The sequence below is a fragment of the Gobio gobio genome (genome assembly GCF_949357685.1).
Source record: "Gobio gobio genome assembly, chromosome: 6".
Lineage (NCBI taxonomy): Eukaryota > Metazoa > Chordata > Actinopteri > Cypriniformes > Gobionidae > Gobio > Gobio gobio.
In genome coordinates, this window is record NC_137102.1 from 17,740,782 (window position 1) to 17,759,517 (window position 18,736).

At 38.5% G+C, this 18,736-nt stretch overlaps 2 protein-coding genes across 2 annotated transcripts in view; both read left to right on the plus strand.

Moving 5' to 3' along the window:
• Nucleotides 1-18,736, plus strand: part of LOC307127360 (uncharacterized protein) — an 866,317-nt gene that overhangs the window by 137,119 nt on the left and 710,462 nt on the right. The window contains exon 2 of the mRNA XM_079818525.1: nt 10,790-10,851. The gene's annotated coding sequence lies outside the window, so the exon portion shown is untranslated. The remainder of the gene's footprint in view (nt 1-10,789; nt 10,852-18,736) is intronic.
• kncn (kinocilin) lies at nt 962-16,987 on the plus strand (the record flags this gene model as incomplete). Its single annotated transcript, XM_079820427.1, has 4 exons — nt 962-1,109; nt 4,434-4,502; nt 9,126-9,203; nt 16,887-16,987. The coding sequence occupies 4 exons, from the start codon at nt 962-964 to the stop codon at nt 16,985-16,987; spliced, it is 396 nt and encodes a 131-aa protein (XP_079676553.1).

The following is an 18,736-nucleotide window of genomic DNA, read 5'->3' on the forward strand; positions in this document are numbered from 1 at the left end:
GTGCCCACCTCGCAACTCACAGGATTTAAAGGAACTGCTGCTAACATCTTGGTGCCATATACCACAGCACACCTTCAGGGGTCTAGTGGAGTCCATGCCTCTACGGGTCAGGGCTGTTTTGGCAGCAAAAGGGGGACCAACACAAGATTATGGTCATAATGTTATGCCTGATCGGTCGAAAAAACAGCTTCATTCATAAAGCATATGATCAGTGTCTATCAGTGACCTCAACCCATGTTATGCAATGTGTTTTTAGTTTTATTATATCCTTTGTCCCCAGTGGTGACACTCTGACTCTTGCGTAGGCAGCACTTGAAAACATCCTCTGCAGGAGATTGGGAACATCAGGTAATTTAGTCCTTTATGCAGATGAGTATTTTAAAATAGGAGCACAATGTTTGACACTTTGGATTAGTTAAATGTGAGTTAAAAAGTGAGGAAAAACATGTATTTCAGATGAACTGAATGGGTGAATAAAAACAGATACAGTTTGCTTTGTGCCTGTTTATTAGGTTAGAATTAGCAGCGGAGATGAGATGTTCTGGGTCATGTTGTTACTAGTAATACACATCGATGTTGCATGGACACAATAATGGATTTTTAAGGATCAAGCAAACTATATTGTTCAACGCATTTATCTGAGTTAATTTGCTTACAAATGCATGGCCTTGTTGGCCATTCAGCGTAAACACTCGAGTATCATGAGTCTAGGCCTGGCTTGGCCTTTCTACTCAAATGATTAGTCGCCTTCAATCAGACCCAAATTAGTTTGAAGGGAACAAGCACGAAGCCGGCATGGTAACCAGAGCCCAGTGTTTAAAGATGTATGAAGAGCCTTGAGGAGAAAGTAGAGTCTATGTTAACCCATTTCGCTAACAGTTAAAACGTCCATACAGTGATCTTCCTTCGTGAGCGTGTGTGGGACAGCCAGACGGGGCAGGTGGGAGGTTCCACCTGCTTAATGAACGCGGTCAGTATTGGGGAGTACCATGGGCTGCGGGTGGGCTCGGCCCTGCTCAGTATTGTAGCAGGTTGTATCATCATTGGCGTGTCAAAGAACTGTGATGCAGATGCTGTAGGGGGCATTTTCCTCGGGGCAGGAGGGCTTGGTGAGTAGCAATTCTCTCTGTCTGACTGGCCAATAACACCATAGATATCTAAGGGGTGTACATCACCCCAATATTTAGATTAGCAGTGATCTGATATGGATTTTCCAATGATTGATTCCATCATTGAATACTGTACATTCATCTTTAATTGTCTTTAGTACACATTCAGTCAGCTATAAGTCAACAAAGAATCAAACTTTTATTCACCCTCATGTCGTTCCAAATACACGCAACTTTTTTCTTCTTTGGAACACAAAAGGAGATATTTGTCAGAATGTCCAAGCTACTCTTTTCTGTACAATGAGAGTAAATGGTGACCATGGCTGCCAAGCAAGATTTTCAGTGAATAATGGCTTAAATGTTAGTCTTTTACACACACAAAGTTATCATATGACTCTGGAAGATTAGAAATATAACATTGGAGTTATAAGGAGTACTTTTGTCAAGCTTTTTGATGCTTGACCATCTCTGGTCCCCATCCGCTTTCACTGTATGAAAAAGAAAAAGCAGCGTAGACATTTTAAACACAAGCTTCGCAGGTTTGGAATAAAAGTAGGGTGTGTGAGTTACATAATTTTCCTTTTTGGGCGAACTATCCTTTGAATTTGCTGCATGAATCTTCAGGGTTTTGCTGCTTCACTGACTATTCCACAGTGCATGGCTCTTTTGCATATCATGCATTTTTAAAACTACATCTAATCTCTGCTCCATATCAGCACACTTCCTTCTCACGGCATTATCCTTTGCCATTTGTCAACAATAAATAATGAACCCATATTAAGAGGGATATTGGAAATGGCTGCATGTTTTTTATGTAATACAGAGGTGTAGTGAAGTATCCTCCTGCAGTCACTCACTGTTGAGGTTTGCCTTAAAAAAAGGCTCATCCATCATTCGATCCAGGTCTGTAATCCAAGCCACCTGCTTACGATGGTGGGTATGTAATCTACACAGGACCCTGTCACAATAGAGCTGAACAACACACCATCAGCCTTTGATCTATTGTTCACTGCTGGAGAAAAGTCAGCATAACCTGTATAGGCCTTTGCAGGTACGTTATGCATCATGATATTCAACCGTCAAGTCAGATGATCAGGCTGATTGGCAGCTATGAACCTTGAAAAACAATGGTACAGACCGCTATTTTACTTTGAAATGTGCGTTCCGTGTCAAAATGTCTGTTTTTGTTTTGGTCTGTGCCATATGGCACGTTGCCAGTTCACCCAATAGTATTTCGACACCACAGCTTGCCAGTTGGCGGAAAACAGCAAACAATCAAACAAACAAACTGGGTCTGAGATCGCAGATTCTACTCAACCTAAAAAGCCTCGGAATCCATCTAAAATCTCTATGAACGGAAGCACATTAAAATGTGGATAAATTCATCAACTTACATAATCAAATCAACTTAAGTCTTCTCGACTTCCATTGTCAATTGAGCTTGTTCCTGTTGCGTGGCCTCAAACTGGCAACCCGCGTGAGCATCGAGTCTAAGGAGGAGGGGGCGGGGCCAAATATATTTTTAATTTGGACTGCAGTACCCATTTCAATCACTAGCAGTCACATACTTGAGGCTCATTCATTATGCAGGTCATTATGGGTTATTTTCTCTCAGGTGTGATTCACAGCATTATTCATGATCGTTCACCCCTTCGCGGACAGCCTTTGTCAAGAAAAAGTGTCTTACAAAATGTAAATTAATATATTGTTTTATGTGAATGTGTAGGCACAATGATTCTCACATCAGTTTGAAGCAAAAACATAGGCAACAACACCCATTAGTCAAAAGTCTTGTGGACACATATCTATTGTGTGTTTTTGAGACCTTAGTTCAGAGACTTTTTTAGTTTTTTCAAAAACCACGCATAAATGTTATTCTCTCAAAAATACAAGAATGTACATACACGTTGCTCTCATATTATGGTAGCCCAGTTTGTGCTGAATCCAGAGTAGACACTTTTGCCATTAATATGTTTATAAGCAACTGAAAAAAAGCACAAATGTCAAAGCATGTCAAAAATTCTAAAGCGCCCCAAAACAGCTCAGACTCCAGATAGTAACTTCTTGAAAAGTATTACCAACATATATTATATTCAGAATTCAATTAAATATACACTGTAAAAAAAACGTCTGTAAAAATAGGGCAAAATATGAAGGAATTTTCTGTATTGTTTTTTTTTTTACAGGTGTTTTACATGTATTTTGAATTACACATTGCATTAGGTTGCGTGATGCAATTTCCGTGAAATTACTGGATAATGTCCAGGCAGAAAACAACCATTTTCCATTTTTATTTTTACAGTTTAACTATTAAATTCTTGTTTATTGAATTTGTATAAAAAAATCACAATCGCAATCTTGCTGATGGTTTGAATATTCAAACGTGTCAGTAACAACCTACAATCACAGCCTCCTTCATTCGTGTCAAATCTACCCAGAATAAAGTCCTATTCTTGAAGCCGTCTCATCGCTGGCATGGATGCACATGGGCTCGGAGGTCTTTATTGGTGCGTGAACATCTCTTCTGTCAAACGGGACAGATCAATTGCAGCGCCACACTCTAAAGCATTAGCCACTGTGATGGATTCATAAGTCTGGGGTGAGTTAGGAGAGAAAGACTGAAGGAGATAAGAGGACAAAAATGATAAAGAAGAGCCAGAAAGGGAAAATTGTAGGAGAGAGAGGAAACGCAAGCGAGACACGTGGTGGTGAAGCCCCTCAGCATGCCGCAATCATGCCTGCCAGTGGCCTCTCATAACAGAAATTGGCCAAAACACAAAGCCAGCAGAGGTGCATCATCCTTTTAAAACAGGGATTGATTCACAGCTTGAATAGTAGGTACATAATCAAAATCCAGCACAGCCCCTGCAGTCTGGCTCGCCATCAGCCTCACACCTCTCGAAAACACAAGGACACAGACAGGAGAGAAAAAACTTAACTGCACACTTTCATTATAGCCAGAATACAAGAAGTTTTAGGGCTGAAGTGCTCTGCTTCTTTCTGCTTGCCCACAATAATGCGTAAATTGCGGTTCATCAGTTTGCAGTGTAATGCAATATGCACGGGGGACGTCTTTAGTGTGCAGTTTTAACTCAGGGAGCCATTGAACAGAGAGAAATATTAGAGCTATTCTCTGAAAAGACTGGAATGCTCCATGGCACTGTGCTGGTCTGCTTTTCCATGCTGTCTGGTTGGTTAAGACAATTAAAAAAGACCCAAGGTGGGAACATGCAGGTCTTGTCAGCAGGACATGTAGGACGATGACAACCCGTAGTGAGCGATTCAGTCCACATCTTTTGTTCTCTGTGTGTTCTTGTTCTGCAGGTCTCCTCATTTCCATCTACCCGTTCATAAGAACATGGCTCAACTTCCATCACATACTGCCCAATATAGGTGAGACTACATGATATATTATATTTTATAGCACCCATAACACTGGTGTGCAAAATTCAGAATATAAGAATGTTATTTAGTTTAAAGTTTACTGAATTATAATTGTAAGAAATTCAGCAGGTTATTCATTTGTGCATTTATGTATAAAAACAAAGGCCTAAATAATATATTCTGTTTAAAAGTTACAGGCTGAATTTATTTGAATTTATTTAACAGTAAAAAAACTTCTATTTTAATAATAATACAAATTACTATTAAAAAATACTGACCCCAAACTTTTAAATGGTGTGCTATGTACAGTGGCAAGAAAAAGTATGTGAACCGCTTGCAGAATCCGTGAAAATATGAATAATTTTAACTAAATAAGAGAGATCATACAAAATGCATATTTCCTGAATAAGATATTTTACAGATTTTTTTTTTTTTACAAATAGTCCACAAGACAAAAAAATAGCTGAATTTATTAAAATGACACAGATCAAAAGTTTATGAACCATTGATTCTCAGTGCTGTATGTCATTCCCTGGATGATCCATGACTTTTTTTGTTGTGTGATGGTTGTTCATGAGTCCCTTGTTTGTCCTGAGCAGTTAAAATAGACCAATGTTCTTCAGAAAAATCCTCCAGGTCCTGCACATTCTTCAGTTTTCCAGCCGCTTTTTCATATTTGAACCCTCTCCAGCAGTGACTGTATGATTTTAAGATCCCTCTTTTCACACTGAGGACAGGGACTCAAACACAACTATTAAAAAAGTTTCAAACATTCACTGATGCTCCAGAAGGAAACACGATGCATTTAAGAGCCGGGGGGTGAAAACCTATTGAATTTGAAGATCAAGGTAAATTGTAATTAATTTGTCTTCAGGGAAACATGTAAGTATCTTCTGTTCTGTTCTGTTCTGTTCTGAAGGGCAGTACTAAATGAAAATTTTTTTTTATATTTAAACAAAATAAGAAAAATTTGGACATCTTCATTCTGTTCAAAAGTTTTCACCCCCCGGGTCTTACAGTTTTTCTCCATTGGTTTGGCTCATTTCTTGAAACAGAAATTACATTCTCAAAATTGTAAGATCATTTGTCAAAACTGTCTTACAGTTCAGCACAACACTAGCTCACTTGCAAAAGCTAATATCTCTCCCAAAACTGTTCACTCATGCTTCAAAACTAAATTCTGTTCCCATATAAATGGTCAGTGCCACCAAAATGGCAAAGATCCTTCTCAATTGATTTGGCTCATTTCTTGAAACAGACCGGACGTTCTCAACACTCTTGGTGCTTTTGCCAAAATAACGTGGATGGTTCGGCACAACACCATGGTTCACCTGCAAAAGCTCATACCTCTCCCAAAACAGTTCACTCATGTGTCAAAACTAAATTTCCATCTCATTTAAACAGTCAGTGCCCCCAAAATGCTTCGTCCCTTTGGCATTGTGTAAGCACTGCAAGTCAAAATGTTTAGATGTTTTGTCACTATGACAGAGGACCATTGAAATATCCTTCATGTCCACCTTTCAGTCTTAGCCCACTCCTTCATTTTTGTCTAGCTAACAGAATACAATTGTGTATAAAACTGAAAAAAAGAAATAGGATTTTAGGGTAAGAGTAGCCTCCAAGGTTTGACATCACACATTGCACTCAGACCGCCAAGGAAATTGTAACCATTATTATTCACACACATAAAGTAACTTCCATACATCAGTAAAAAGAAAATTTATACAGCATAATATACTGTAATATAACACACAAACAAAAAAATACAATGAAAATTACCGTCCTCACCTTCCTGGCCGTCCACATGCTGCTGTTCTCAATCTTACTGTAAACACTTTCTAAACTTCACTTTCAAAATTTCTACTTTTCTAATGATATAATCTGGGTTCGATTTTTTTTTCCAGAGATATTGTTTGAGTAAAGTATATGAATATATTGACCAAATAGTACACACAAGACCAGTACTGCATATTGATGAAAATATTTATTTCTCTCCACATTTGTAAAATCATTCGATTAATTCATGCATTTTCAAAGGTTTGTTTTTTTATATCTGCTGAGGTTGGGCTGAAGTCTCTGTCCAGCCTCTCTCTATGACAACCCATGGGTTCTCAGTAGAATCACATCTGATAAATTTGGTCCCTGTCTTCTTTGGCCACATCCTACTCCAGGTCTACCTCTTCCTACCCTCCTTACCCTCTCTTCCCCTCTCTACCCCTCTCTACCCCCCTCTACCCCCTTCCCCTCTCTTCCTCTCTCTACCCCTCTCATCCCCCCTTCCCCTCTCTTCCACTCTCTTCCCCTCTCTTGTTCATTTACTTGGCCAGGTGCCTCCATGTTCAGAAATTGTACTGGTCCTGCATGGTCAATCTCTTTACATATATGTTTGGCAGCATTCACAGTCATGGACAGCACCTGTCAGGTAACTAAACATACTGTTTGATTGGTCATCTGAGATGTGTGAAAGTCCTCCTTCATTAGTCAAGTTCTAGTTTTACCTGACTGTCAATTGCTGTAATAAATGTATCAAATGTTCCAAGGGATTCATATATGGTATTCATGGTATTATGTTCTTGACTAATTTTGACAATTGAACAGACTATTGTGCATGTGATGACTTATACAATGAAATGACGCTGATACGCTTTGGAGCGAACAACCATTAGACTGAGAATCAAACAATCAGTTTAGATCAACAAGATCTAATCACTTGCAAACTGTGCTAAATGTAGGCTACCTGTACTTAATCAATTGCAAAGATGTACTGAGACATTGATACATGTACTTAGACATTTGCAATTTGATGAAATGAATGAGAAATGCTATTCTGTTGTGAACAATTGCCCAGTGGTTTGGAGATTTGTCCATGTTGTTTTGAGAATGTAATTTCTGTTTCAAGAAATGAGCCAAACCAATGGAGAAAAACTGTAATGCATCGTGTTTCCTTCTGGAGCATCAGTGAATGTTTGAACCTTTTTAATAGTTGTGTTTGAGTCCCTCAATTGTCCTCAGTGTGAAAAGATGGATCTTAAAATCGTACAGTCATTGATGGAGAGGGTTCAAATATGAAAAAGATGCTGGAAAACTGAAGAATGTGCAGGACCTGGAGGATTTTTCTGAAGAACATTGGTCTATTTTAAGTGCTCAGGAAAAACAAGGGACTCATTAACAACCATCACAACAACAAAACAGCCGTGGATCATCCTGGTAACGACACACAGCACTGAGAATCAATGGTTCATAAACTTTTGATCGGGTCATTTGAATAAATTCAGCATTTTTTTGTCTTGTGGACTATATGTAAACATTTATTGTAAAATATCTTATTCAGGACAGTACTAAATTAAAAATAACATGCATTTTGTATGATCCCTCTTATTTAGTTGAAATTATTCCCATTTTCACAGATGGGTTCACACACTTTTTCTTGCCACTGTATTTGTATGTAAAATATATATTTGTCTGTCTGTAAGGCAAATAAAATTCAAACAACTTTTTAAACATTTGTAAAATAGAATTTCCATTTCTCCCTATTATTATTATTATTATTATTATTATTACACTTTTTGCAATTATATGAATATCCTTGTGTTTCGGTTAAAGTCACAATTAAATTAAAAAAATGGACAATTCTTATTTTTTTAATGGAATATTGCAGTATTTATTATAAATGATTTATCCGTGCACATCATTATTTCTATCACGTGCCCTCGTAATCTTTAATCAAATTAACTTCCCCTCCCTCTTTCAAGGACTCTCTTCTCTGATGACTTGTTTAAGGGCGTGAGGGCGGGACAAGCTGTCACTCACATGACATCACAGCAATAGCAAACCACAACCATCCAATCAATTCCTGATGGACAAAATCAAGTCCCGCCCTATATTTGTTTTCAGTCACACTTTAGTTTAACTGACTTTTTCCTCAATAAATTCCTGATTTACCGCTTATTAATAGTTAGTAAGGTAGTTAAGTTATTGGTTACACTGAAAGAAATGATTATGGCCCGATTAAATTAAGCATAATTAATTTGTGCTTGTTTAAATAATGTAAATTTTAGTTTTTTGATTTTAATTAAAAAAATTAATTGGTTTTATGGGAATTGCATGTGTTTTTGTTCAAATTGAGATCAAATAAATTGATTGCGACCACTTACGATAAATTTTTTTAGTAAATTCAACGAATCATTTTTTTCAGTGTAGGATTAAGGGATGTAGAATATGGTAATGCAGAATAAGGCATTAATATGTCCTTTATACTAATAAAAGTCAATATGCAGGGTAATAAGCAACTAGTCAATAGTGAGAACTGGACCCTAAACTAAAATTTTAAAAATGTTTCTTATTCAAGAAGCCATTTTACTCCAATATACATCACAATCGGGAAGAAAAAAATATTGCAACATCAGTTTCACACCGACTTTAAAATCAAATGCAAACTTAAAACATCTTCTCTATTCAATGCTGAATGGTGCACAACCGTGGTGCCTATCAATTATAATTAAATGCTGTATTAAATTTAACTAAAGAGGCAATCTTGATTATGCTGTGTTGTAACATGAGATTCGTTTGCTTATGTAATGAGAGACCATGTTGCAACACTAAGGCTAATATGACATCATCTAATTTTCCCAGGCAACTTCAGAGTGCATCCAATGGCTACAAATTCAAATCCAGCCCCTGAACTGCCTGTGGCTACACTCACACGAGAGGGTAAGTGGCTTTTCTATGTCACGTGGATGCGCACACACAAACCCGTTCAAACACATCTCTCTGCTTCCAGTCTGACAATTGAAGACTGATTTCCTATGACACCATTTTAGAGTGACTATATTTTCTCAGGGTCAATGTAGAGCTGTCCGCTGCTTCTCATTCGCACTCTCTATGGCCTGCTCTCCAAGCTATTATAGAGCCTTGCCATTCGATTATTTCATGTGAAATGGCATTATGGATTTAATGGGTAATAACTAAAACTCCATTTCCAATGAAGACAAATTTTTACATTCTAATTGTTTTGTTTGATAATCGCGGCAACTCTTGTTGAACTTAATATAAAACAGCAATGTCAGTGCCCTAATGGAAACACAACCACAGCCATAAAAGAAGAATATATTAAAAGCAGTGTTCCTGTAACTGAAACAGTGGAGCATGGTTCTAGCAATGCCAAGAGTTCATAGGTTCGATTCCCAGGCAATGCATTAACTAAAAAGTATATAGCTTGAATGTAATTCCGTTTGGATAAAAGGGTTGCCAAATGTGTAAATGTACAGTATCAGTACTCAATATGACATGCAAATGTACACCTTTGCCAATAATGAAAAACATACAGCTAAACCTCTTTTTGCTGTATCAAATGTCATGGTTACACTTTACTTTGATAGTACACTTTAGACATTCTACTAACTATAAGCAACTGTCAACTAACTCTCATTAATATGCAAAAACATGTTAACTCTTATTAGTTTTAGTTGGCTGTAAGGTTAGGGTTCGGGTTCAGTATTAGTTTCTATAGTTCTCTTGTGTATTCGCTGTGATTATTTTTAAAGTTTTTTTTTTTATCTTGGATTATCTGAATCATGCTTCTTGTGAGTACCACCATATATGTAACAGTAATAGTCTGTATTTATATTTTTAAATAGCACATTTTAGGTCCTGCAGCTTTTTTCTAATGAATTTCCATACAGTAATCTGCAAATATATGAAATTTGTAAAGGGCAACAAATATATTGTTAGTATGTCCCAAGCAAAGCCAAAGTGGTGGATCCTGGCCTTCATGATTCTAGGTGCAGCCCCAATGTTGTTCATCCACGACAGTTTCAAAAGATTGTGGCTAATCACTCATCCTGCTCAATGAAAATTAATGATGTTCTAGCAGGTAACTATTTCCGAACAGCTTCCTGTGCCATGCCAATCCCACTTCTTGATTTTATCAGTCTCTACATGAGTCACCTGCATGAGGCCGACAATACAGGTCAGGTTAATTAAGTTACTAAAATCATCAAATTAACATAATCTAATTTCCCCTTTCAACTTTTCTGAAAATTTCACTTGAGTAACTACAGTACAGTAATGTTTTTTTATTATATAATTGATAGGGAATTACCTGTGCGGGCCAGCATAGATCCAGGATTGTCTTTTAGTCCACTGTGTCATACAGAGTTATGCTGTGTTATATGATGTTTTTGTTCATGTTCCTGTGTTCCATGTGCAGTATCTATTACTAAATTATCTTTCGTGCTATCGGAATTATTGTAAATACTACTTTTCCTAGTTAAATTGGACATGAACGCCCTCTCAAGTCAAAATTTCTGATAGCAGGTGAAGGCAGCTGTAAGTACTTTGTTTGTGGAACTCCTTCGTTGTGCGATGTCTGTACACCATCGATTCTTGACAAAATGCTTTAAAATAACAACAACATTAAAACAACTAAATATCCAGATATACTCCTTTAACATCTCCTTCCTATGCTCCCACAGTCTTAGAAAACCTTGATATGAGAAAACGTGATTTATAGCCCTGGAAAAGTCGTGTTTATGAACACATTTCCAAAAACCTCATAGGCATTTTTATATATTTAATATTTTTATGAATATATAATTCCAAGCTCTGAAATATTTAATCAGGCAGCAATTGTTAAAAAAAATGGTAAAATCCTTAGGACTAGGAGAAACTAGGATTAACAAAAGAAACCTCACATTAGTGTAACAGGTAGAAATTATACTGTTGAATATTTATTATTTAGTAAAATTCACACAACATTTACATATGGCACGTTCAAGCTCAAAACGGTGCGCAACATTTTGCTACGGTTTCCGGGTTGAACGACATGTTTCCTGGAAACGGTGTGCAACAGGGTTTGAGATAGGCTACGCTTTTTCTTGATTGGTGGGCGTGTCAAAACTGTCAGCTCAATCAGCAGCAACATGTATATAAACCATGCGGTATTAAAGAGACAGCTCGCACAATGGGTCCAAGTAAAGCCGTTTACAAATGTGTCCGCTGCAGCTCGGTATATGCAACAATTGACAATAGAAGACATGTTTGTCTTTTCATCCTGAAATGTGAGGCAAATGTTGGATCACAATAATAGGAACCACAGTTTCCACAAATCCCTTCACTGTTACATCGAGCGTATTTTGCAGTATTAAACACGTATTTATAGCCGACCAATTTCATCAGGCTATGAAAATTCTTCAAAAAGAACACTAAAGCCGCGTTTCCACCGAAATTACCCAGAACAATTTGTACCAGGAACTTTTTTCCCCCCAGATCTACTACTGTCTGCGTTTCCACTGCGGTCTAAAGTACCGGGTAGATTAGGCAAATAAGCCCAGAGACGTGGGACTGCGCGCAACTGTTCCTCCCAGTCAGAGACGGACAGGAATCATTTTTGCACGATACTGTCTGCAACAATAAAGCCGCCTTTCCACTGCACACGACATTCGGGCACGACTGTCGGAATTTGCCCCCTAGTGGCAGTCGCACGGAAATTTCATTATGATCGTACACGGCAACATGGGAGAGAAGCTTATCCTCGCGGTTAAACAAGTACACAGAATGGGTGAGGGTGTATAGCCTATATATACACATATATATACACACGTGTGTGTGTGTGTGTATGTGTGTATTAGGCCTAATATATTATTATTATTAACTTGGGTTTGTACCTGAGGCAAATTGCCAGACGTTCGGGCTGATGGATTCCCGGAATGCAGTATCCTGCCTGGTCATTTTTGGGCCAATACAACAACCTGAAGGATCTCATTAAATTTCTCTCGTGAGACCCGAAAATATTCACGGAAATCTTCAACGTTAAGGCAGCTCATTCACTAAACGGAGATACTCGCCAAGATGTTTCCTCCGAGCCATTATACATTTTTTAAAGTTTTAAAACTAAATAAAATGTGATAAACAAAAAGAATTCTCAACTTGCGCACACTGATTTGATTGGACAACTTTAGAATACATCACATCCGGCATGTCGCAAACGTGTAGTCGCTCAAGTTCAAATATTTGAACGCATCCGAAGCTCAAATCGGATCGGATCCGAAAATTCCGCATTCGCAGATGGTCGGAACCCCACGCAACCCCTGTACGACTCTCCATTGGAAATGAATGACTTCCGGTACAACGGATGTCGTTTGTCGTGTGCAGTGGAAAGGCGGCTTAACAAGTGGAGGAGATGCAAGCAGCGCTGCTTTTGGAAGTTATGTATTGTTTTAATAAAGAGGTAATTAACAAAACGGCGTAAAAGAGACGAGTACTGATACTAAAGCGTATTCTGAAAGCTAGATTTAAAATAATGCAACGTTTGTTATTATCAGCTATTACGGACATTGACAGTGCGATTGCTGAGACGAACGCGTGCCATCAGACAGAAAGAGCAAGACTGATATTTACTGAACGCAGAACGAACGAACCTCGCAAAAGACTTTTAAAAATGCTGGTTGAAATAAAATACTGCGTGAGTTCAACCAATGAGCATGTTCAGCGCCCAAGTCCCACCCCCGAAAGTTCCCGAACTTTGAAAAAGTACTACCCCGGGAGCAGGGCCGTTTGGAGGGGGAAATATTTATCCGGAACTTCATTTAGACCCTGGTTCCTGCGGTCGAAACACACAGAGTACCAGCCCAAAGTTCCTAGTTCCTGGGGAAAGTTCCTGCGGTGGAAACGCGGCTTAAGAATGGCCTTCTCAGCTGCCATAGTTGCAACTCTTGCGTCATCAGAACAGGGTGTTCAACGCATCACCGTTTCGTTTAAAAAAGTTTTGCAACATTTTGTCGGGGCTGAGCGCAGCCCTCATGTGTCTGCCTGATTGAAATGAGTGCTTTTCCCTTGAATTGTTGTAATGTCTAACAAGTATAACTTCCTGTTATGCCTCCTCCTCTTCCCTTTTGCATTGTAACCTCGTGGGAGAGGTAGGTTTCTTTTAACTTCATGATCTTATTCAATCTTTATTGTAATTATTTATTTTATGTCTATATTTTCCCTCCAATTCATGTGTATAATGTTATTTGACTTACGTGTGTGATTTATTTTTGCAATTTTACTCTTTTTGAGTCATATTTTTGTCTTCTGCCTAAACATGTAGAAATGATAGCACATGGGGATCAGTGTACATATTTATTTGATATAAAACAAGGGAAATTTTACTCTAAGAGGCTGCTTTTTTGTTCTTTTGTATCAGGTGTTTTTTCTGTATTATTTTCTTTCTTATTTTCTATTATTTGGCCAGTTTGTTTCGTGCTCCTCTTTTCTTCACTTTTGCATTGCAACACAAGGGAAATTCATTCAAAGAGGCTGCTTACTTATTTGTGTATTATATCAGGAAATTAAAACTGCCGTCTGCTGTCCCGTGTCTAGCTTCACAAAGCTACCCATGCAGAACTTTTATTTAATTACTGATGTCACTGGCGAGCCACCAGTTACAGCAGCATTAATTATTTTTTTATAATTTACTGACAAGGTAATATGACCAAATATATAGCGTTATAAATGTGTATTACATAAAATAAAAAAAATAAAAAAATATATATATATATATGTGAAAAACTTAACTAGATTTGCAACGTTGATAACTGTGGAAACGCATCATCACAGTCTGTGAAAAGGGTCCATAATCAGCGTTTGTGATCTATAGATTAGTGAACTAGCAACATTATTTAACAGTATTTTGAAACATGGCTTTGAGCACTTTTAGTTATGAAATGACTGCAGCCATGAGATGGGCTACCAGGAAACCATGTTCATTTAATCAGAAAGCTCACTTTTTGCCCTGCTGTGGAAATTACATCGAAAAGTGTCAATCCCAGCCAAGCCAAGCAGCCACTGTGTGTCCTTGTTGCCTCCTCACTGGCCATTTCCTGCTTCAGTCTGCACATCTGTTTCTGCCCCATACATAATGCACAGTCGTTATGAGATTTGTGCTCAGATGAATAGATTGATAATCTGGAAAAAAGACCCCTCTAATTTGATATGATTCCTCATTTCCTACAGTTGATTTTCTTTCTTTTTTTTGCAGAGAAGATACATTTATGTTATCAGACCGTCAGGCTTTATATGAATTCAAAGTATTCTTTAAAACTGTGTGTGTGTGTGGCTTGGCAGCAAAAGGCTATAAAAAATATGATTATGCAGTAAATTTTCACGGCCTGTATTATGCCCTCAGAGCACACAGCAGTCATGCACTGAATCATGTAAACAGGCAACAGGGATGTGTTGAGCGAATGAACAGCAGTCTCATATTGTGGTCTCTGTCTGTGTCTATGGCCCTTTCTCAGGCATCAGCTAATTATTCAATTATTCCCAATTCAATATGATTATACAATATTACTAGTATTAATACTACCACTAATAATAATAATAATAGTCACATTGCTGTGCAATCTAAACATGAATGACTCTTTTAACGATCTGAGCGCATCTTAGTGTCTGAATCCACTTTTGCTTAAAAAACGGTCGTCACGCCAGGCACATGGTCCAAAAGGATTGTACCTATTCTCTTAATGAGTCATAGGTGTGTTTTTGGGCGTAACATGCAATACACCAATCAGAGTCTCATTTCCGATTCCCTTTAAAAGCCAGTTGTGCTTGCACCATGGCGGATTCGCTATTTACATGGTGGAATTTGCGAGCAGAAAGACTGAACGCTTCTCCAGAAAGGAATCCTTTAAAAATTGTTGTGTGCTGCTGTGCGTCCCTGTGTGTGTAATAAGCAGAGTGTACGCGCGTTGTGCACTCGCCAATAGGCACATATTTCTAACGCGCCCTTTAAATACCACAAAACATACTGTGCTTTTGGCATGTTTTTTTGGTCAATGGCGTTTTCAGTTTCCTCAAAATAGCAACGCGCCAACAATGCGCCTGAACACACCTTGTTTTCAGACCAGCATGCCCATGGGCACACAGATGGGTGCGAGTGCATTTGCTATTTAAACAACGGAGTTTAGGAGTTTCAACTAAGGAGATGGAAACTAAGCTGAAAGGAACATAGGAACACATAACTGAAAACACATCGGCTGTGGCTGGATGTAACCGATCGACGAGTGTTGTCGCTTGCAGTCGGGGAGGAGCTGAAAATGGAGATGCGAAGTCGGACACTTTCCGCTTCCCGTAGTGAGGCATACGATGTATTTGCATACTTTACCACAGCTGAAGTGAAATAAATGCAATATTTGTCGAATACACAGATGTTTCATAGACAATTTCATTTACACTGCTTAATACAGCGTCTGTTTGTACAAGAATAAAGTTCAACATAAGTCATATATTCAAATACCAATGAAGTGGGGTCTACGTTTTTTTTATCAGTTTATTTTGATAATCATGACACAATATAACATCGCGACTACATGAAAAGAGCTTTTACTGTTATAAAAACAGATTTGTAAGCATTAGTGGAACTGAAGCTGTCAGAATAAACAGGAAATACGTGTTGTCATCCGGTGAATCCAGCCAATCGTAACAGCTGTGTTATGATTAGAGCTTGTGCCGCTCTTGAGAAGCTGAGCCGACTGAATCGGCCGCCTGCTCTCGAATCGCTCTCGTGGTCCTTTGATGCTACACGTCACAGTGATGTGGCGTCGGGTGCAGTTTCAAGTTGGACGAAATTTCATCAAGAGTCATCAAGTCGCTGCATGAAGTGGAACAAGCCTGGGGCTGTCTGACTGAGGTGGAGCCAGAAGACGTTGAGACCCCGGCGAAATTGTCAGAACGACGGCCGAAAGAGTCTTCGTAGGCTAGACGGTTAAAGGTGACGCCGCCGGGTTGAGGGATCGAGGCAGAGACGGGGGCCTAGAGAACGGGATGATGCCAGAGGGAGTGAGGAACAAGGTGGAGCCAAAAGGAAGGAAAAGCCCGGTAAAGTTGAAGGAGTGGAGGGCTGGGGCACAGCTGGAGGAAACTAAACTGAAAGGAAAAACACAATGAAACTCAACGTGACCCTGGCAATAATAATAACAACAATAGTAATAATAATTATTAATCATAATATTTTGTTTTATTAGTAATTAAATTATAAAAATTTAACAAATTGATTTCAAATACAAATGGCATACTACAATACAATAAAATGATTGTACTATAAAAAACATTAATAATAATATTGATTACTATTTTATAGAACTACAGTAAAATTTAAATACTAATATTTATGGCTGTATTCATTTCTTTGATTTAAATGTTAAACTATAGAGGGTTTTTTTTGGGTGGGAAAACCGCTAGGAGACCTAAGCTTCTCTTTGTTGACAACACATTATTTATATGTTTCTCATTATAAATTTGGGAAGCTGATTGGTGTGGGTATACGCAATTCAAGTCTCACTTCAGGTCGGAATATACTGAAATCCGTGTAAATATGCAAAAACCACATGCCTGCTTTTTCCGTCTCATTCTTAGGGACTCAAAGCCAGCTTAATGTAGAACGTTCGAAGAGCCGGATGGGGACATTTGTGGAGGCAGCCGCTCCTACAGCAGCCGAGGGCTTACAGGATGGGTGAGACGTTTACAGCCTATTCTAAAACACTGATGTTTAGCTTAAGAGATTAAGGGTTTGTTTACATGTCAACGATGTACTAAAAATGGAAAAGTTTTTCCTTTGCTTTTTTTAGCGTACAGTGGCAATGTCCCTTTGCATGCGCGTTGCATTGTTTCCACAAATTGCGTTTTTGTTGTTTACATGGGGACGAAATATACAATTTTCAAAAACTGGCCCTTAAAACTGTTGTCATAAAAATGAACGGCCAAAACACATTTTTAGTTGAAAACAGTGTCGTGTAAACGGCCCCTGAATAAGCAAATTCATCTATACAGCTTTTGCCCTGAGTGAATCATTTTGTCATTCACATATTCATAACTTTACATTAGTGAGGTATCCAAATTAAACTCACACACACGTGTGCATACTCCCCTCATTAGATTTGCGACACATTGAATTCCCTCTCTCAATATGGCAGTCTCTCTCTAGGGCTAGAGAGTAATTTGATTCTTCTAGCAGGCAGTGGTGCCAAACAGCACACGTCTTTGTGGCTCACTGGAGGAACGGAGTGATTGGGATTTCCTCTTGCTTTGAGAGAGGCTTTTTGCTCCCTATTGAACTCACACATTATATTCTATGCCAGGAGCCAATCACTTCCAGGACATTATTTTGATTGACCCTCTTTGTGACATGATTTTACGGTCATATAAGAACCACTACAGAATAGGAAGATTGATCTATTTTCTGCAACTATTTCACCTGCATGAGTTGGCTTCGGAGTTTAATGTGCATTGCACAATCTGGACATAGATTTGAGCCAGAAAGTCTTTTCTGATCGAATACACCCTCTTAAAAAATGGAAAAAGGAAGGTGTCGACCGCTTCCCATTATGAGCTTTTTGGTCTCAAACCAACAAAAAAAGTTGCTGTGGATGTGGTTGTCATGGTGACACCACTGCCTTCACTCATAATGACATTTATGTTGCATGAGGAACCATACTTGGCACTGCCTATTCAACTTAGAGAAATACAAGGTAATGCTGAATGAACGCACATACATTCATTTTGAGCATTGTATTTTTTTCTCCTAGGCCTTCTGCAGATGTTCCAGATATCTTGGGCAGGCGAAAGTTTAAGTCGCCATCTTCTGATCAAGACCCTTCATAATGGCTGGATCCACTGAGTCTCATCATTAAAGAGCAAACAGTATTCATTCACAATAAGCAAGGCTGATCTCTGCTTACATCTCATTACTGTATCCTATCTGATTTCACTCATTCAAACAAGGTGTCTGCTCCAATACTAAAATAATGTTTGATAAAAGCAACGAGTAAGCTGAAAATGACAACCATGTGCTTAAAGTGATACTTCACCCAAGAAATGAAACATCTGTCACCATTATCTCACCCTCATGTCGTTCCAAACCTGTATGACTTTCTTTCTTCTGTAGAACATTAAAAAAGATATTTTGAAGAATGTTTCAGTTGGTTTTGTCCGTATACAATGAAAGTCAATGGGTTTTCAGAATGTATCAGAAGCAAGCTAGTACTGTGCGAGTAAACCTCACTCCCCATGGCCTCAACAGGACTAGCGACTGATACTAGAGGCTGCGGACTTTGCCGTCCTTGTTAGCGCGTATGCCTCCCATGCTGGTTTGAATCCCGCTTGGAACAGGTCAAGTAGGACCGGTTACATTTGGTGCTGTGACCCGGATGGGAGTGAGATTTAGGGTGCCAAGTGTAATGGAGGCAAGCTAGTAAGAGCTGTGTGAG